Source organism: Vulpes lagopus, chromosome 1 (genome assembly GCF_018345385.1).
Source record: "Vulpes lagopus strain Blue_001 chromosome 1, ASM1834538v1, whole genome shotgun sequence".
Taxonomy (NCBI): domain Eukaryota; kingdom Metazoa; phylum Chordata; class Mammalia; order Carnivora; family Canidae; genus Vulpes; species Vulpes lagopus.
Window position 1 is genome coordinate 177,791,279 of NC_054824.1, and position 21,622 is coordinate 177,812,900.

Genomic DNA, 21,622 nt, shown 5'->3' on the forward strand with positions numbered 1-21,622 from the left:
TTGCAGCCCATATACCTTGAATAGCCTCTTATTTCTTATAGTCCCACTTGTTCTTAACAGTGTCTCTTTCACTCAGCATGCAGGCTTCTCCTTGAGTTGACATACCCAGGCTGCACATTCATATGCCTGCCTGTCATGCATAGGGACAAGATGTTAAGCAGCTTTTGCTTAATTTCACTGTGAATATTGATTGATTGGTTGATTTTTCACTGTGACTATTTAATATGTTAGTTTATATTGTGTTACTTCTCTATGTAGAAGTGTGTAAAAATTCACATTCCCTGCAGAGCCCCCAGTACCATCCCTGGCGTGTCTCCCACTCCTGCCTTCATACTGGTTTTTGCCCCACTCACCAGCTTTTGAGGAGACGACAACAATGCTTCCGTTGCTCTGCTTCAGCATAGGCAAGGCAGCAGCACTCAGGACCACATAACTGAGGAAGTTGACTTCCATGCTTCTGCGCACCAAGTGGATATCACCACTAAATAGATTCATAGAAGTGTTGGTGATATGGTTGAGGATGAGCATGTCTAGTCCCCCTGCAAGAGAGATGGCTGTGTTGAGAGAAACCATCTGGGGTAATACCCTTCCTCTCATTCTCCTCCTCCCCAAAGCTCCCTGGTGACCCGTAGAGCATAGTACAGAAGAGGAGGGAGGAGAAGCAGCCTTACCCATGAGCTTTCCAGCTTTGGCCACGAATTGCTCTGCGAAGGTCATATCCTCCATGGTGCCAGGAATGTAGTGTGCAGATGCTGCCCCAAGCTCTAGGCAGTGGGATACCACCTGCAGGGACACAGCAGCAATGGTGTCAATCTTGGCTGTAGACTTTGGGGGCAAGCTCTGAAGTGATGGGGGTTTATTTATTTATTTTTAAAGATTTATTTGAGAGAGAGAACACAAGAGAGAACAGAGAACACAAACTGGGAGGGTGGGTGGGGAGACAGGTAAGGGGAGACGGAGAAGCAGGCTCCCTGTTGACAGGGGGCTCAATCCCAGGACCCTAAGGTCATGACCTGAGCTGAAGGCAGACATTTAACTGACTGAGCCACCCAGACACTCCAGTAATGGGGGTTTAAATGATAAGTTGCTCACAACCCTGTTTTGATAAAAATGATAGGGATATGTGTGTGTGAGTGTGAGTTCAGTGAATGTGTGTGTGTGTGTGTGTGTTTGTGTGTGTGTTGCTAAAGGCAACCTGACATGATCTTTGTCCTCTGTCTGAAGTATTTCAGGTAGGGTGTAAATAAAGAAATCATCACGGTGCTGGAGTTTAAGTTCATAACTTGTGCTTATGAGTGTCTGTGAATAGATGTATCTGAATTCACTATTAGTATGGATGCTAGTTTCCATGTGGGTAGCCCTACATTTGTAAATGTTTGTATCCGTGGGTTTTGTGAGTCTGAGTATATGAGAAAGCATGTGTCTGAGAGTCTGAATGGGGATGAGAATATGAAATCATGAGTAGGTACTAGAATTTTGGTATCTGAGCACATATCTATATAATCCATAATTCCATGTGTAAATGTGTGCACATAGGCATGTCTATGAGCATATATATGTGTGTGTGTGCGTGCACAGGAACAGACACTTAAATTCATTATTTTTATATTCCTATGGGTGTTTGAACCTGTGTGTGTGGGTTTGCATCTGTGTATGGATGTGCCAGCTTCTGTGTGTTGGTCTGTGTATGTGAGTACATAATACATCTGGACATGAGGCGGTACATACGTCTGTGGGCACAGAACCCTCACCTTCTTTAGAGTTTCTTTAGACCTTGCTGTCACCACCACATGGGCTCCCATCTTCGCCAGATGATAGGCCATCTGTTCTCCAATCCCCTTGCTGGCCCCTGTGACAATGACTTTCTTTCCTTGGAGCATCTCTGTGAAACCGAAAAGGCAGTAAGGCCCATACCCAACTCGGCAGCGGTCTTCCTTCCACTCTGGTTGTGGGCAGCCTTCTCTCAACGTCTAAAGGTTATGAGCCCATATCAACTTTTCTCAAACTGCATAAACCAATGAAGGAATAGTTCAAGTCTTTCATAAACATGCTCTGAAATGGAGGTATAGCTTACTGCTCAAAACAGAGCTTCTTGCTGTCTTTCCTAAAAATGTCCATAGACAGATGCTTCAGCTAAAACAATGAAGTTCCAGACATTTCTGGACTCATCCAATTTTACTAAATTGAAATAAAACTCAAAAAGTCATCAAAACACATGTGCTCATAGAGATTCCAGGGATTTTCCCTCACTTCTATTTAGTCATCAACTCCAGAGTCCTTTCTTGCCTCCCACTTATCAGTCTCTCCTTAGAGCCCAATTATCTGGCTGTGTTGTAAATTTTGGAATTACCCTCATTTTTTGCAGGGAATCTGAAATTGCTTTCCATTAAAGGTGCCAAATAAAGCATGGACTATTTGGCAATCTGTTGGCTACATAATTACCCCTCTCCACACCGCTATTACCCGTAGCCCACATCTGAAAGACACAGAAATACAGTCCCACCTCAGGGTTCAACAACTTTGAGGATCAGGAACTAATCTTGATCCTCAGAAATACTCCAGCCACCCCTGTGTTTTTTATCTATTCCTCCAAAATTAGATACATTGGTACTTACCTGGTCTGAATTCCTCATTCGCAGAATAGTAGTAGTAGGCCAAGAAGAACCCCAGAAGGGGGGGGAGATATTTTTTCTTAAAAGCCATCAGACAGAGACCTGGCCCGAGGAGCCCTGTAGGACACACAGAGAGAACCTACAGAGCTTTCTACAACCTCCTAGGCAGGCAGCAGCCTCTGAATTGTGACATCAGGGACGGGGGAGGCTGGAGTAGTCTCAGGCAGTGCTAGCCAATTTCCCTGTCAGAGCAGCGATTGGCTTTGGGTGGGATCCCATTCGTCCCTGGCAGCCTGTGTGGTGGATTTCATAATGGACAATGTTTACTCCATTTCATTGAGCAAGAAGAGACTTCCAGATGGCCAAGCTCATGACTGTACAGGACTGGATTCCTGAACATCCCTACCCAGAGCCCATCTTCCTCTTAACACCATTTATGCCAAGAATCAACGGCCTTTCAAAAGTGGTATGTCAAAGGCAGAGAGAAAGTGTGTGCGGGGCTTCTGGGGAAATGTGAGTAATAGCAAAGAGAGCCAAATAGAAGCCAAATCTCACTCTTGGCCCCACCTCCCAGTCGGAAGCAATTAAAAATAACAGCACAAAACAGAAAAATAAGCTTAAGAAAAAAATGTGCACATCTTGGGGGGGAAAAAAAGCAAACAAGCCATATAAGCCGCACACTCAAGTTCAATGAACAAGTATTACAACATCAAAGGGGAATGCAAGCCAGCCAGAACCCAGATGGCGGGAAACCCAAGACTGGTTCAAGACTCTCAGGCAAGTGCAACGGAACGTACACTTATTACTTTAACAGCAAATAAAGAAGAAATAATGAGTGCCAAAAAAAAAAAAAAGGCACTAAGCTATTAAACTGGGTTTATAAATGCTATAGAGGAACAAGACACATGAAGATGTAGGGAAGAGGAGATCTGGTCCAGGAGCAAAAATAACTAGCACTATTGAACCAAAATTAGCCCCCAAAGCCCACATCTAGCTAAACAATGATCTAGTAACAATCAAAGGATCAGAGATGAAAACCCCTAGTAATTTAGAATATTTCACAGAAATACAGAAATAACCACTTTGGTATGTCTGTAGCAAGAATTCAGTAAGGAACAACCCTCAAAAAAAAATTTAAGATATATTATTAAGTCTTTCAACTTAAAACCAACTAACCAGCCATAAAAATTCCCTCATCATAGGGCAAGTATAGAATTCTTCAAATTATCAAGAGTCAAGAAAACTACTAAACTGTTAGGATAAGATTGGGTACCTGTGTTTTGGGAGAAGGAATATGAGTTGAGGGCGGGGGTTAGGGGGTTCACACAAGATTAAGAGAAATTGAGTTATGACCCAAAGCATAGTATATGGGAACAGTCACTGAGTTCTCACTTCAGGGTAAGGGAAAATAATTTAAGACCCACAGGAGATGAAATAATGTGTCAACAAAGCCTCACAGCTGTGAAGTTCACTTCCAGAAAACAATGGAGATTTGACAACAGTTGAGGGCTAGCTAGTACTCAACATTTATGGAGGACAAAGTAGAAAAAAATGAAGAAAATTCAAGTGGGAAGCTACCTTACATCCTGACAGGACTACAAGGTATATATGTATAATTTTATAAAAGACTTTATGCTGCCAAGACATGTTATAGACTAGACTCCATCTTCATCTCCAGAGGGAAGGAAATGTAAAGTTTTATTTTCTTAATATTATCCTATGAATAGCAAAATTATAGAAAACAATAAAAAGTTGCTGATACGATACGATACGATACGATAGAAAGATAGATGAGGGAACTTTATTATCTGATAAAAAAAAGATTTTAAGGTGTACTACAGGGACACCTGGGTGGCTCAGTGGTTGAGCGTCTGCCTTTGGCTCATCTGGGATCAAGTCCCCATTGGGTTCCCTGCATGGAGCCTGCTTCTCTCTCTGCCTGTGTCTCTGCCTCTCTCTCTCTCTCTCTCTCTCTCTCTCATGAGTGAATTAATAAGATCTTTAAAAAAACTTAAGGTGCGCTACAGAAAGCATAAATTTAAAGAAAGCAAAAATAACAGTAAGATTAACTGCAGGTGGTAGAACATAAAACAAATGCATCAACTATTGCTGATTGCTGGCTGAACTAAAAAATGAAGTCCACATTGTGCTGCTCAAAAGACGCATTTAGACACAAACAGGCACATAGAAAAAGACATTTTAATAATTAGTTATTATGCTAGAAAATAAGGATACAGAGAAAGCATTCAATAAAGTAATTTTCACGAAACAAATGAAATAGTTTAACCAATAAAATGTGTTGCTGAGCAATGAGGACACCATGTAATGGTAGATGATATATTAAGTCTTAGCAGTTCTCAAAATTTTTGGTCTCAGGATCCCTTTGCAATCTTAAAAATTATTGGGTATTTCCATTTTTGCGTAGAGGCATACTCTGAGGATATTGCGTGTTTGGTTTCAGACCGACACCATAAAGCCAATATCACAGCCCAAAAGTTTTTGGTTTCCCAGCGCATGTAAAAGTATGTTTCCACTACACAGTATACTATTTAGTGTGCAATAGCATTATGTCTTTAAAATGTCTGTACCTACCTTTTTTTTTTTTTTAATGATTTTATTTATTTATTTGACAGAGAGGGCACAAGCAAGGTGAACTACAGGCAGAGAGAGAGGGAGAAGCAGGCTCCTCACTGAGGAGGGAGCCCAACATGGGGATCCCAGGACCCTAGGGTCATGACCCAAGCCAAAGGCAGATGCTTAACTGACTGAGACACACAGGCTCCTCTAAAATGTCTACTGAAAAATACTTTATTGCTAAAAAGTGTTAACTATCCGCTGAGTTTTTAGCTTGTTTTCATCTTTTTGCTGATGGAGGGTCTTACCTCAATGCTAATGGCTGCTGACAGACAGATCAGGGTGGTGGTTGCTGATGGTTGGGTGGCTATGGCAATTTCTTAAAATAAGACAATACTAAAGTTTGTCACACTGACTGACTCCTTTTTTCATGAACAATTTCTCTGTAGTATACAATACTGTTTGATGGCATTTTACCCACAGAACTTCTTTCAAAAATTGGAATCAAGCCTCTCAAAACCTGCTGCTGCTTTATCAACTAAGCTTATGCAATATTCTAAATCTTTTGTTGTTATCTCAAAAATCTTCACAACAGCTTCACCAGGAATAGAATACTTCTTAGGGAACCACTTTCTTTTCTCACCCATAATAAGCAGCTTCTCATCCATTAAGTATTCTCATGAGATTGAACCAATTCACCCACATCTTCAGGCTTCACTGCTAATTCTAGTTCTCCTTCTATTTCCACCACATCTGCTGTTACTTCCTCCACTAAAGTTTTGAATCCCTCAAAGTCATCCATGAAAGATAGAATCACCTTCTTCCAAATTCCTGTTAATGTTGATATTTGAACCTCTTTCTGTGAATTATGAATGTTCTTTTTTTAAAAAAATATATATTGTATTTATTTACTTTAGAGAGGGAGGGAGAGAGGACAACCAGGGGGAGCAGCAGAGGGAGAGGGAGAAGCAGGAGGCCCCATTGCAGGGCTGATCCCAGGACTCCAGGATCATGACCTGAGCCAAAGGCAGATGCTTAACCAACTGAGCTATCCAGGCATCTGAAATATATTTCTTAAGTAATAACACTTGAAAGTCAAAATAACTCCTTGATCCGATCCATGGGCTGTAGAATGGATATGTTGTATTAGCAGGCATGAAAACAACATTAATCTCCTTATATGTCTCCGTAAGAGCCCCTTAGGTGACCAGGTGCATTGCCAATGGACAGTAATATTTTGAAAAGAATTTTTTTTTCCTGAGCAGTAGTTTTCAACAGTGGACTTAAAATATTCTGTAAATGGATGTGCTGTCACCCAGGCTTTGTTGTTCCACCGATAGAGCACAGGCAGGGTAGATTTAGCATAATTCTTAAGGATCCTAGGATTTTCAGAATGGTACATGAGCATGGGTTTCAATTTAAAGTCACCAGCTGCATTAGCCTTTAACAAGAGAGTTAGCCTGTACTTTGAAGCTTTGAAACCAGGCATTGACTTTTCCTCTTTAGCTATGAAAGTCCTAGATGGCCTCTTCCTCCAATCGAAAGCTGTTTTGTCTACATAGAAAATCTGTTGTTTAGGATAGTCACCTTCATTAATTATTCTCTCTAGATCTTCTGGATAACTTGCTGCTTCACCTTGCAGTTTTAGGTTATGAAGATGGCTTCTTTCCTTAAACTTTATGAACCAACCTCTGGTCCTTCTGCAGCTTCCTCACCTCTTAGCCTTCACAGAATTGAAGAGAGTTAGGGACTTGCTCTGGATCAGGCTTTGGCTTAAGGGAAGGTTATGACCGAACTTCTATTCAGATGACTCAAACTTTCTTCATATCAATAATAAGGCCATTTTGCTTTCTTATCATTCACTAAAGCAGCATTGCTAATTTCCTTCAAGAACTTTTCTCTTGAACCCACGACTGGGCCAAGTGGCACAAGAGTACTAGCTTTAAGCCTATCTTGGCTTTCGACATGCCTTCTTCATTAAGGTTAATCATTTCTGGCTTTTGATTTAAAAGTAAGAGATGTGTGCCTCTTCCTTTCACTTGAACACTTGGATGTCATTGTAGGGTAACTAGTTGGCCTAATTTCAATATTGTTGTGTCTTAGGGGGGCTATCACAGAGGGAGAGAGATGAGGGAACAGCCGGGCGGTGAGGAGTTGGAACACTATTTTTTGATTAAGGTTGCCATATTTACATGAACACAGTTTGTGGAGCCCCAAAACAATTACAATAGTAATATTAAAGATCACTGATCACAGACCATGACAAATATAATAATGAAAAAGTCTGAAATATTATGAAATATTATGAAATATTATGAATGATCAAAGCGTAACACAGAGACACAAAGTGAGCAACGTTGCTGATAGACTTGCTTGATGCAGGGTTGCCATACACCTTTAATTTATAAAAAACACAATATGTGCAAAACACAATAAAGCAAAAAGCAATAAAATGAGGTATACCTGTATGTGGGTTTTACTATTGATACTGATGTATTAGAAATTGAAACTGAGGGGGCACCTGGCTGGCTCAACTGGTAGAGCATGCAACTCTTGATCTTGGAGTCCTGAGTTCAAGCCCCATGTTGGGTGTAGAGACTACTTAAAAAAATTTTTTTTAAATAAGTGGATATTCCTTTAAAAGACATTAATACTGAGAATTTTTTTTTTTTAAAGTAAGCTCTGTGCCTAACATGGGGCTTGAACTCATGACCCTGAGATCAAGTGTTCCATGCTCTGCTGATTGAGTCAGCCAAGCACCCAAGACTGAGAATTTTTTTTAAAAACTCAAAAAAATCTAACTATACATGTATTATGTTTTGTATTATCACACATCCTGTAGCTTCTAGAAAAGTCATGAAGGAATGAAAAAGTAAAAAGGGCAAATAATGTCTTCATATGATTATGAAAATAATGGACCTTTCAAACCCCCAGGAGGGTCTCAGGGTTGCAATGGTGCCTCACTTTGACCATATTATGTAATAAACATTGATCCACGGTATGTCCATATCTTCAGGCCTGGTTCTCTCATTAGCTTGTAAGCTCCTGGAGGATATGGACTGGGTCCTTTTTTATCTTTGTCTCTCTCCTTCTCCCCCTAGCCCTGCTCCAAAATAGGCATTCAACGAACTTTGCTGTTTAGTGTTTCTGAGGTGCTACAGCAATGAGAAGATTACTCTTTCTGCAGCCTAATTTAATCCAGGGAAATCATTGGGATTCAGTATTCTGGTTAGAACCTATCAGCTCCGCTGCCTACTCCTCTTCTAGTGGTTCTCAACAAAGTTAAAAAGAGAGAGAGAGAGAGACAGACAGACAGATAGACAAAAGGAAATATGACTGTTTCACCTAGCATTTGTTTTGAATCATATTTTCACTAATCATGTAAAGTTCCTTTCACTACCATGGCAACGAAGCTACTCCTTCATGCCGGCTCTCCTTTGTAATGCATCAAGCACAAAAATTTTAGAGCAGACTTTTTCATGAAATACCTAAACGCAACCTGGCAGTTTTTAAAAACTCAGAGTGGGTCCTTCTCAGCTGGGGGTACCTATCCCAGCCCAGCCAGGAGTTCTGATTTGATAATTCTCACCTGAATAAATGGGTCAAGAAATAACAAGGGGGGAAGAGCAGGATATTGATGGGAAAGAGACCTTGAGATATGGGCCAGATATGGTAGGACTAATTGTGGGTGGAGAGACTCTGAGGAGGGGCAGCCAAAGAGGAATTTCCAGGAATTTGGCATAAATGTGGATCATGAAAGGTGCACCTGTCATATCTGAGGCAGCAGCAGCTGTGGGGCTTTTGAGGACTGTTTAGTAGCTTTGTGAAACGATCTCCTTTTTTGAAAGCTAATCCTACCAGGGGAAGAATGGGAAGACCAGAATAAAAGGTAGGTGAACCCTTTCATTTTGGAGATTCTCCTTTCCCTGGGAAAACACTGCCAACATGCTGAAACAGGAGAGGATCTTAGCATATTAGAATGCATAAAATGCTCCTTTCCTCTTCACCTTTCCCACTCCCACCCAAATCCAGTTTCTCAGGTCTGATCTTTTAGGAACTCAGTCTGTGCCATGGCTGCCAAAATCTCCTCCTAGCTATGGACACAACCATCACTTCATATAATTTTATCTAATATAGCACAGGCTCCTCCTTACTCCTTCCTTTCCTTTTCCCTCTCCAGCATATCTAATGAGGTGTGGAGTAGAGTTTCTTTGTCAACCCTTCTGCACGACCCCACTCCCAAGGGACAGATTTTTCTCATCTTTTCTAACTAACGGAATCTCAAGACCAGAGAAAATGAACTAGAAATGAGATAAACTGCCTTATGTGTGCTGTTCTGTCTTCATCTGTCACATAGAGTGTGGCCGGGAGACTGTGGAGGCAGGCTACCTGGAATCCATTTGTGTGGGAGAGCCAAGAACTTCTTGGGAAAGAACAGATACATGATGAGGCCCAGAGCATGGTCTGATCCCTGCCTCTCAGTGGGAGTGGGGTAGAGATAATTCTAAACATGCTGTAGTTGCAGTTTTTCAGGTTTTTCCTTTGGTCTAACTGCTATGGAATGCATCTGAGCATGGAGGAGAGATAGGGCCCACCTACAGTAAGTGAAAAAGTTACTCCCTGGCAACTTTGGTAGAACACGGGTAGCATGAGGAACAATGGAAGAGGCCCACACAGGTGAGAAGGCTGACTCTAGCAAGGCAACCACATGGCTCACACAGCTTTGGCCCATCTCATGTTTTTTTCTTGGTCATTCAGAGTTCAGCTTTCAGGAAGCACATCAAAGTGGCATGAAGCTTCAGCCAAGAGGGTTTCCTTAGGAAACCCATGCTTCAGCTTTAGAGAGGAGCCACTCCCGTTTGGTGGGAAGTAAGTTTGCCAGATTAGCAAATAGAAATACAAGACACCCAGTTAAATTTGAAGTGCAGAATAAGAATCAACAAATATATATAAACTGATGGGGAACAGGGCTAGCTGAGGACAAAGGACAGCTAATATCCCACAAACGACCCCTACCCAGGATGGGATATGTGTGGCATTCCTCAGGAAGCTTCCAGTTGTGTTAATGTTAATGCCTAGCTAGAGGGAAAGCAATCTTTAACTTGGCAATGGCAAGTCCTCCAGTATCTTGTAGGTCCTCCTTACCATATGAAAATCCTTTTGGAATCTCCCTTTTCCTTACCTCTCTCAACTCTGCAGGTATATAATCAGCCACTCCTCACAAGCCTGGGGCAGCAGCTTTTCTTGCCCATGGGTCCTGTACCGTGCTTTAATAAAAACCACCATTTTGCATCAAAGACATCTCAAGAATTCTTTCTTGATCATCGGCTCTGGACCACACCTATATTCCAAAACTTCATAAACCATGGATATATATAAGTAGCAAATACATTTTGGGGCTATGTATAATCTCAACTATTGTGTTGGGAGGAAAATTTTTCCTATGCCATTTAAGATTCCCCTAGCTAGTCTAAGAATCAAATTGACATAAGACAGATTAACAGGAGAAAGTCAAAACAAAAGTTTAATAACATGTATGCCTCCTGTAGGGATGGGAGAGACTTAGGAAAACTCCCTGAATAGGCTGAAGCTACCCCTGAAATACTATCTCTAGCTAAAGACAAAAGATGTTGTGGGTGGGGAGTCAGCAATGGGAAGTTACGAGGAAGAGCACAGTACTCAAGGGTAAGGTGGTTATGCACATTTAAGTCAATGCTTTCTCCATTGATAACAGTTTCTAGAGAATTAGTCACCCCCTCCTTCCTAGTACAGGGAGAGACCCCCTTACAAATGGAGAATTTTTCCTATACATGTAAATGTCTCTTACAAAAAGGTAACTCATACTTGGTTTTCAGAGGTTTTCTTGTGCCCACAGTTTATTAAAAATAACCAACTTAGAATAATCAGTGTGCCAAAAAGAGTGGTAAAATTTCCTTCCTTATAACGGAATGGGATATACTGATACTAAAACACTATTCATTGTTTATCTGAAATTCAGGTTTTATGTATTCATAGAGATTTATGTATTCAGAGAGAGAGAGAGAGACAGAGACAGAGACACAGGCAGAGAGAGAAGCAGGCTCCATACAGGCAGGCGGCCAGACGCAGGACTTGATCCCGGGTCTCCAGGATCACACCCCAGGCTGCAGGCGGCGCTAAACCGCTGTGCCACCAGGGCTGCCTGGCATCCTGTGTTTTATCTGGAAGTCCCAGAAGTGGCACAGAGCTCTGGGAACACTGGGAAACTGAGCCTTAGGTGTGGACAAAACATTCTTGACTATGGCTATTGATAGCAGAGGTCAGACTGCTTCAATCACCTTCACACAATGAAACCCAGCAGCCTGGCCACTGGCAGCCCCCCAAAAGGGCCCTAAGTAGGAAGGAGGAAAGGGGACATACATGCCACATGGTAGTGGAGGGGAGATTTCACTTGCTAATATTTACTTAGTACTTACTCTGGATCAGGTCCTATGAATGAAAAGCAAATAAAATGCTCCGCAAGAAGACAGGGCAGTAAATGAAATGAATAAAGAGCTACTATAGACTATTATGATAGAAGTCTATGGTGAGGGTGCACCTGAGTAGCTCGGTTGGATAAGTATCTGCCTTCAGCTCAGGTCATGATCCCAGGGTCCTGGGATGGAGCCTGCTTCTCCCCCTCCTCCCTGCTTGTGCTATCTGGGTCACTATCTCTAAATAAATAAATAAATAAATAAATAAATAAATAAATAAATAAATAAAATCTTTTTAAAAATAAAGAAAATCCTAAAAAAGTGAAGTCTATGATGGAGGCTGTGGAAGGTGGGATAGAATTTCCTCTGCTCTTCAAAGTCCTTCTGGCTGGACTAGTCATCAAATCGAGGTGAGACAGATTACTGGGAGAAAATCAGGTTTAGTTTTGTACACATGGGGAATCCACACAGACCTGATATTCCAGAGACAGTGAGGCAACATGAGGAGCTAAGAAGAGGGGTGGGGGTCTGAAGACACAAAGGAGGTGGAGGGGAGGTGGAGCATTCGCAGGAGGGTTAAAGGAGATGGTTTGGCAAACAAAGATTGCCCTGTTATACAGATAAGTTTCTTAGGTAAAGAAGAATCTCCTCTATAGCTCTCTTTCTGGTACAAGCAAGCAGTTGAGGGGTAGATAGAGAGCTTTTCCTGAATCTGCTGAGTTTTGACTGCTTTTAACTCAAATTAGTGTTCATGCCAAAGTGGCCTATCTTGGGGCAGTCTGCAGGTCCTTCCTCTGAAACTTCCCTGACATTTCACACGTTAAAAGTTGAGCTGATAGTGTCTCAGCTCACTGAACCAGTCCTGACAATAGGTCAGTGTAGCTAAACTCATTTCAGGAGGTGGTCATCCAGTTGTGTCCTCAAAGTTAGGCCAATGGTTCAAGCAATTAGGTATTAAATAAGAGGCATTTCTATGGAAACAAAAGAAAACCAATGGTTAATGATTGAATCAAGTTATAAACCAGTTTCTGAGTTCTGAGGGTAGTTATTAGAAAAGATTTCTAGATGTCAAGCTTGAAGTGCCTTCAGATACTGTGAGAGCAGCCAGGAACAGATTTTCCTGGTTTGTAGTTTGAATGTCTTTGGTGAGATTTTTGCCCATAGAGTGGCAGGCATGAAGCTGGCCTATATGTGTGCTGCGGTGGTGATTTCTCTGAAGTCTACATCAAGTTGTTCATACTCAGTTTGCAGGGCTTCAGGAAAAACAGCATTTAGTTCTCAAATGAATCCAACTCAGGAAGTAGGAGAAAAATCAAAAACATTAGTTTGGAGGGTTATAGTCAGGCATTGGAGGACACTAGAAGACATCAGGATCTAGTCCAGTTTATAATGAGCAGTATTAGAATCTAATATTTACTACTCAGGTCTCTTGTTGAAAGCTATTTTCTCTCTATAGTCACCCCCATTTCTACCAAAGATAGTTGAATAATTTGCTCGCAAAATAAGTCTAGTTTCAAAAACAAGCAAGCTAGCAAACAAAAAATCCTTGGCCTGATAATTTATATAAAAGCAGCAAGAATAGCAGTTGGCCATTATAGGCTTTTTAAAAACCTGTATTGGGGCACCTGGCTGGCTCAGTCAGAAGACTGTGCAACCCTTGATCTTGGACTCATGGGTTCAAGTCATAGGTGAGTGTAAAGATTCTTAAAGTAAATAAAACTTAAAAAAAAAAAATAAAAACCTGTTTTGTTGAAAGTTTTCATAAGATGTATCTAGATTGAATCCTTAACGGTCTTTTGAGGCTAGAGGCCAAGTCAAATACTTGCCATCAGACTGCCTGCAATACCTGTGACTTTGGGTTAATTTTTCTCTTCTTGAAGTCCCCAGAATATTCTGAAGTTTCTGTACCTGTCACGAAGTGACTTTACTCACCACATAGGCTGCTGGGAAGTCTGAAAGCAAGGTACCAGGCTGATATTTCCAAGAGACTTTATCGGGTCTATAAGGTCAGCCTTAGTTCCTTAAAGTTGTCTGGTCATACCTGAGTCTATGTATGTCTCCCTAAAATATGACATTCTAGTCCAAGTCTTGGTACTATAACCAATATTTGTAATTATATCTTATTATAAGGAGAACAGTTTCTTATCAAACTTCTGCAAATAAATATATTGCCATAAAAATATAATACTCACTGAGATATTTAAATTTTGGAGGGACGCAGTTGGGAGGAAAAGATTAATGTTTCAACCAATTATACAAAAGTATAATTTAAAAAAACAAAACAAAACAAAAAACACAACAAAAGTATAATTTATCACATTGCTATAGGTCAGTCAGCTTAAGGGAAAAAGTTTCCTGAAATTTAGAAAACCAAAATATTTAAAAATGTCAGCAATGTTTTAAACCAAAAGTTATAAAAATGACAATTATCAGGCAGCTAGGTGGCTCAGTGGTTTAGTGCTGCCTTCAGCTCAGGTCGTGATCCTGGGGTCCCAGGATCGAGTCCCACATCAGGCTCCCTGCATGGAGCCTGCTTCTCCCTCTGTCTGTGTCTCTGCCTCTCTCTGTCACTCATGAATAAATAAATAAAATCTTTTAAAAAATGACAATTATCCTCTTCATTCAGTCCCAAGTTATTAATTCTTTGAATCTCGTTTTTCTGCTAGTTTTGGAAATTCTTACCTAGTTCAATTTTATGCTCTTAGAAACCTGCCCTGTACTCAGAGATTTTCTATGAATCTCACTTAAAATGAAACACATTTGCAACAGCATTGAAGTAAACCAGTAACTATAAATGACAAGACCTACAAACGACCATAGTTAAAGATCTGATTAGACTTCATTACAATGCAATTGACAAATAAATTTGGTTATTTCTGTGACATACAGCACTCCAAGATAATAACATACTAGCACATCAGATTTCTAGGAGTTTCATACAATTTTTAGAAGCTTAGTTTAATAAAATATCTACATAAATATAACCCAAGAGGATTTAGTATTACTTATTTGACAATGTTTCCCCTGTAATTTAACATGCCAAATAAGCCTCCTTAATTTAATTTCTCTCAAAATCTTTGGAATGTTCCAGGAGTGCTCTGGAACACTCCAGGTAGATTGTGGTCAAAAGATTTCATTTTAGAACTTCATTTTGGGATCATAAATTATTATGAAACAATAGTTTACTATATATTCAACCAAATTGACAATAAAAGATTTTAAAATACAGAAGGTTAGCCTTTTAAATATTAAGACTCAGTTTTCTTAAGTAATCAGACTTGATAAATAAAGGAATTATTTTGGCAAAATACACAGTGCTTGTTTTCCGGGAGGATAACTTTAAAGGTAAAGAAAAACTTTTGTTTATAATTTCTTATTAAAAGCAGACCAATAGTTCAAGAAAACTTTGTCCTTTTATCAAAGAGAAAGACAAAATTTTAATTTTGCTTCAGTGTATTTTTAATATTACTCATTTACTTGCTTAAATTGTCTCTAATCTTAGCCAATACTAACCACACATAAAATTCCTTTCCAGATTCTTTTTCTGTAAATCTTCTGCAACATGGTTACATTCGGATTTTGTTCTAAGTTTTCCCTCTTTAAATAACCAGCCTCACTTTAGGACAAAATTCCTTTCTTTTCCCTCAACAAAAATGTGTTCCCATTCCTCATGCTTCCTTTTTTTTTTTTTTTTTTTTTTTTTTTATCCCCAGACACACATCTTACTTTCCTTGCATACAAAGTTATTTCCTTTATTATTTTCAGTAGCCTTAATTATATTTATTAAAAAATTTCTCTTAGAAACCTTAATTTCTAATGAAAACTAAATAGTAAGCAATTTGTGAGCTATTATACCAGTATTCTTTAGGTTGGCAAATTTATGAATACATTTTATGATTTCTAGAAACGTGTGCTTTTTCATAGCACAATCTTTCATTAAAGCACAAATCATGTTTACTAGCAGACTTGAATTTATCTTTAGTTTCTCTGTAATAAGACAAAAATAGTTAAACAAATGTTCAGTATTTAATGTTTTATTCTTTTATCTGATTTGGAAATGATCTAGATGTTTAAAAAATTTAACAATGTGTCATTTAACTTAGCAAAAATTTATGAAGTTTCAGGTTATGGAAGATTTTGGAAGCTATTTAAAAGTTTACCTACAAACCTTTTAATCTTATTTACATCTGTTTAATTTACTTGTTCTTAACAATTGTGTTTAGATTACCCACAAAACATCATGAGGCATTAGACAAAGTCCATGATTATTTGAAGATTGTTTTTTCTTTTAAGAAATTTTGTAACAGAAATATCCCATGAACTCATTTGACTTTCAGTAAAGATAGGTAGAATGAAAGTTTTACATTTAATGCTGATAACTCTAAAGATAAATCCATTTTCATTAAACTAGCAACTTCAAATCAGCTCTATAATACTGAATATTTTCCCAGATCATGTGAACTGGAAAAGCATTTGAGTTAGTTTCCCTTTCTGAGTTTTAGAATGTCCAAGTTTTACAAATGCTTGCCTTCAACCAACTAAAAGAGCTTTTTGGCCAATAATTTTAGCAATACCACCTGGAGGTAAAGAAAATATCTCATATTTACAACATATATGGACACACACTGAGATAGAAACAAAATCTTAGAGCTTTTATTTTCACTAATATTTGTGGAGAGGACAGAAAAACCCCATTTTTAAATACCTTCCTCTATTTCTTTTTTCCTGATGAAAAACCCTCTTAAGTTTGTATTTCAGGGGGCACCTGAGTGGCTCAGCCGAAACATCTGCGTTGGGCTCAGGTCATTGTGATCTCAGGGTCCTGGGATGGAGCCCCTGAGTAGGGCTCCCTGCTCAGCAGCTGAGTCTGCTTCTCCCCCTTCCTCTCCCTCTGTGATCTCTCTGGCTCTCACTCTCTCCCAAATAAATACATAAAATCTTAAAAAAAAAAAAAAAAGTATAGCTTTAGGTCCTAGAGAAGATGGTACAAAATTTGCCTCACAAGGACACAGAGTAAGTATTCAAGTTCTCTCCAAGGTAGAGACTGGGAGCATATCTCCCTATTATTAGAGGTGTTGGAGTCTGGGCATTAGAGCCATTTTAGCAGTTTTTGTTTTAAAAAGCCCCCCCCCCCTCCTTTTTTCCTTCGGTCTCCAGTACAGGTGGGCTGTATTTGCTTTTCAAAGACATGATAATATTTAAAATTTCAAGGGACAGAGAAAGAATGCAAAATGTTTTTTCCCCTTGAATTTCAGGGTAATTGCTATGAACAATTCACCTTTTTTTTTTTTTTTAAATACAAGGGAATTTTGTTTGATATTCTGTTTATATCTACAAACATTTTGAAAGGAATATGTGAGGTTTGGGGATTAGTAAAGATGGGTGGGCTTTGACTTCTATTTTTAGCGTTGCATTTCTGTTTTTTTTTTTTTTTTTTTTTGAGCTTTGTAAGACAAAGACAGTTGTTGCTAATTCCCCCAAAGAACTGGATTAGAGCCTGAATATCAAGGGACTGGCCTCCTTTTTAAACTAAATTTGCTTCTTTATATCAGGGGGATTTTTAAGTAAAATGGGAATCAAAGACTTATGCCTTTGTAAAATCTATATAAAGCATTTCAACATAAGCGTTTTTCTTGGGTACACAATTTAACCTTGGCTTCTATTAGTCCCTGAATATTAGTCTTTTGAGATCATTTTTAGGAGGGCCTAGGAGAAATTTTGGTCCTGTTTCCTCTGTGAAAGGGAGGTTATGAATAGTCATCAACCAATTCCTCTCTAAATTTGGTAGGATTTTTCCGGGGGGGATAAAAAAAGGCTTTACAATTTAAAAAGATCTGCTGCTACCCAGAGGAAAGAATTCTTCTGCATGGGGGATCTAGGATACACCTGGAAAGGCCATGGCACAAGAATGCCTAAAGCTGGCAGATCCTGATTATAGAACCCCGGGAGGTAGGATCAAAGCCAGCCTCACTGCCAAACTTGGGTGCTTTTATTAAGTTCATTTCCTGGCATTCAGCATTTACACCTGAATACTGAATACAGCATTTACAACCTGCATACTTTGAACCTAGAGAATAGGCTGTACATCTCATAGGGAAAGGGAAGTTAAAAACAGGTAGATTTTAGGAAATTCTGCACTGAATGTGGACATTTATTTTTGTCTTAAGTCTAATTTGTTCTTTTGTCAAAGGAATCCCTAAGGCTAGCTGTTATACTAATAAGACAACTGAGAACTCTCTGTAAAGAAAATTTTTCTTTTAAATATAGCCAATTTAAAGGATTCATCATCTGGCCATTGAGAAGCAGGATCTACTAAGAGCGACGCAAACCAATAAGCCTTTGAACGGCTTCACCAAAGACACAAGAGGCATTCAAAGAGTGTATAGATGGGACACCTGGGTGGCTCAGTGGTTGAGCATCTGCCTTCACGCTCAGGGCTTGATCCTGGGATCTGGGATCTAGTCCCGCATTGGGATCCTTGTGGGAAGCCTGCTTCTCCCTTTACCTATGTCTCTGCCTCTCTCTCTCTGTGTCTCTCATAAAGAAATAAATAAAATCTTAAAAAAAAAAAAAAAGAGGGCATAGATGATGCCACCCCCATGATCCAAAAGTTTATTCCCAGGATTAGTTTAAGAAAGAAAAGGTCTTCCCTGCACAGGCAGTAAGGATGGTGTACTGAAAATGGCATCTCTGGTCTCCCACGAAATCATAATGATGTAGTTCTAAAAGGCAGGTGAGGTTTGGGGGGGGTGAGGTCCAGAGCTGACAACCATGAAAGATTTCTTAAGACGTCTTTAGTGCAAAAAGGTGGCTTTGTTAAAGAGCTGCTGTGCCAGGGTTGTAAGGGGTAGCTGATTATATACTTGGGAGTTGGGAGAGGTAAGGAAAAGGGAGATTTTCAAAAGAAATTTCATATGCTAAATGAAGACGATTTACAAGATGCTGGAGGCCTCGCCATTGTCAAGTTAAGGTTGTTTCCCTTCTAGCAAGGCATTAACATTAAGACAGTTGGGAGTTTCCTAGAGGAATGTCATACATATCCCACCTAGGAGTGTGTGCGTGTATGTGGGGGCGGGGGTGCAGGGTGTCAGCTTGTGCTTTGTCCTCAACTAGCCTTCTGTTCCCTCACCAATAAGACACCTCCAGTCATAGACGGCTCATCTGTGACACCAGGAAAGTGCTATTGGAATGGGACTTTCTAGCACTCATAAGCAATGAAGGTTGAGAGGACAAAGGTTCCTATGGGCTAGAACCTCTCATAACAAACACCAATGAAAGGTGGCAAGGCACAGGATGAAAGGTGGGGCGGGGAGGGGGAGAGAGAGTCAGGTTTAGATCCCCAGTCTTTTCAACTGGCCACCGAGAAGAATATTCTCACTGGTCACAAAGCCAAGCTCTTAGCACACAGAATAAGACAAAAGGAAAAAAATCTTGTATTCACCTTAACAGCTTTAGCCAAAGCTTTGGGTCTCTGGTGATGTGGAAATGGGGTTCAGAGCAAATGGTCAAGAAATAATTCTTGAGATTGTCCTCAGTGCAAAATTGTGGTTTTATTAAAGCACAGGGACAGGACCCGTGGGCAGAGAGAGCTGTGCTGGGGTCATGAGAAGTAGCCAATTATATACTTTTAAGTTGGGAGGGAGTTAGGGACAGCACAAACCTCCAAGATATTTTGGAAACAAGATTTCCAGGATCCTGAGGGGGCTATTTTCAGGAAAAGTTCATTTATCACTCTTTAGTAAAAACTCAGTCATGAGACCCTTCAGATGTCTATCAGTGGGCCTTATGCTTGGAGGATGATTGCTAACATCTATCTTGGGGGGTAGAGGTAAAGGAAGTTTCCAAACTTCCAAATTATAAAGGAAATTTTTTTAATTTTTTTTTTTTTTATTTATGATAGTCATACAGAGAGAGAGAGAGGCAGCGACACAGGCAGAGGGAGAAGCAGGCTCCATACACCGGGAGCCCGACGTGGGATTCGATCCCGGGTCTCCAGGATCACGCCCTGGGCCAAAGGCAGGCGCCAAACCGCTGCGCCACCCAGGGATCCCTAAAGGAATTTTTATATGTTTAAAGTAGACTCAGGGTCCTGAGGGGGCGGCCTAAGACTGCCTTTTGCCTTAATGAGTGTCCACATTGAGGCTTCTGAGCTCCCAGAGGAAGGTCACTCTGCCTGTTTCAGGGACTTGTCAATGGGCTGTAAGCAGTAAGGAAATTTAACTTTTCTTTTGCCTTTGTTTCCCACATCATTCCCCCCTGAATAATTCTGACCTTTAGATCTTTAAGGTTGCTGAAGGTGGAAGGTCTTATCTTCCATAACTTCCTCCTGCCAAATAGGAGCATAGCGATGTCCCTACCTGTGTGGGTCAACATTGGGCAATTGGGGGCTTTATATATAGAAGCTATTAAAGGCAGAGGCAGCTGAATTCAAGGGAGACCACACGTGTGGGTCTTCCCGAGTGGAAAGGAGCATATGTTGGCTTGAAGTTATGGCAGGAAACGAGTCTCAACATCAGGTGGAGAGAAGTGGGAGAAAACAGCAAAACCTGATTAGAATAACAAAAAGAAAAAAGAAGCCCAAATAAAAGTCTTTTGATAGTTGACAGAAATCCTCTGCCAGTGCAGGAGCTCAACCAATCATTTAAGGAAGGAGAAGTATTGTTTAAAGCACCAATTTCATGTCAGTTAGAAACCCAGAAATGTTTTTGTGATCATCTGGAACGCATGCACAGCATTCTGTTTTTAAACTAGCACAAGTTCCACCTCGTGCAGCAGTTAAAACATCTACTGCCCTTCTATTTTGTAAAACTGCTTTTTGCATTTGTGTTACTTCGGTATTTAGTAGGGAGATGCTATTTTGAATGTCATTTAGGGCTTTGGCAGTGTACTTATTAAGAGTTTCCTGGGATGCCTGGGTGGCTTAGCGGTTGAGCATCTGTCTTCAGCTCAGGTCATGATCCCGGGGTCCTGGGATCAAGTCCCGCATCAGGCTCCCTGCGAGGAACCTGCTTCTCCCTCTGTCTTTCTCTCTGCCTCCCTCTGTGTATCTCTCATGAATAAATAAATAAAATCTTAAAAAAAAAAAAAGAGTTTCCCTGTGCCAAACGGCATCCTCCAGGCTCAAAGAGGGAACAAGGATGGATGCTACGTGGTCATACCAATGAGACACAGAATGTGTCACCATCATTTTAAATTTGGACGGTTGGCTGGGTTGGTAATGGTTGTAATAATGTATCTATGCATCCAGACAAAGCTCAGAGTAGAGTGGTCTATCCAGCCTGGGGGAAGTCATGGCCACACGTAGAGCCTCACAGCCACTGGGTCCTTTCAGGAGCCAACTAATAATTCTAATAATTATTAATTATAATTCTAATAATAAGCCAACTTTCTAACTCTGGGCCTCCTTGAACTGCAGTCAGGATATCAAGGGTTATTTGGTTTTGGAGGGTCACATTTCCAGAGGGTTGTGGATGCCAAGTCTCACGTAAAAAGTAATGAATTGTTAAGGCCCAAGGTATTTGCTGAGTTATTTGTGCAACAAAAGATGGTCCGTTGTCACTTTCTAGGGACCAAGGGAGTCCAAATCTAGGGACAATTTCTCTTAGCAAAGTTTTTGTCACCTTGGTGGTCTTTTCTGTTTCTTAAGGAAAAGCCTCTATCCATCCAGTAGAAGTGTCTACATAAACCAACAAGTACTTAGTGCTCGCTTTGGCAGCACATATACTAAAACTGGAACCAAACAGAGAAGATTAGCATGGCTTTGCTCAAGGATGACTTGCAAATTCGTGAAGCATTCCGTATTTTTGCACTAAGGAGGGCACTTGATAAGATAAGCACTAGGTGTTAGACTATATGTTGGCAAATTGAATTTAAATAAAATATTTTTAAAATTAAAAAAAAAACGGTAAGTACTTATATCTTTTACACGGTGACATTTGTGTAAAATCTAATTGCCAGTCCTCTCCAGGATATGTCCCCTGCCTT

At 40.1% G+C, this 21,622-nt stretch overlaps 2 protein-coding genes and 1 non-coding gene across 12 annotated transcripts in view; 2 read left to right on the forward strand and 1 right to left on the reverse strand.

Moving 5' to 3' along the window:
- HSD11B1 (hydroxysteroid 11-beta dehydrogenase 1) overlaps window positions 1-21,622 on the reverse strand; it is a 64,651-nt gene that overhangs the window by 24,782 nt on the left and 18,247 nt on the right. For 3 of the 5 annotated variants that reach the window (XM_041757859.1, XM_041757852.1, XM_041757858.1), the window contains 4 exons: window positions 2,616-2,729; window positions 1,752-1,882; window positions 672-783; window positions 354-539 (listed from right to left, as the gene is read on the reverse strand). In XM_041757859.1, the coding sequence (XP_041613793.1) occupies window positions 354-539; window positions 672-783; window positions 1,752-1,882; window positions 2,616-2,703 (517 nt within the window). In that variant the 5' untranslated portion in view covers window positions 2,704-2,729. Of the gene's footprint in view, window positions 1-353; window positions 540-671; window positions 784-1,751; window positions 1,883-2,615; window positions 2,752-21,622 lie in introns of all 5 variants that reach the window. The other 2 variants (XM_041757855.1, XM_041757863.1) reach the window with 2 other exon arrangements.
- LAMB3 (laminin subunit beta 3) overlaps window positions 1-21,622 on the forward strand; it is a 131,426-nt gene that overhangs the window by 18,767 nt on the left and 91,037 nt on the right. The window lies entirely within an intron of this gene.
- LOC121474826 lies at window positions 21,338-21,443 on the forward strand. The gene has a single exon (XR_005983542.1). It is a non-coding gene; the product is annotated as a U6 spliceosomal RNA (small nuclear RNA).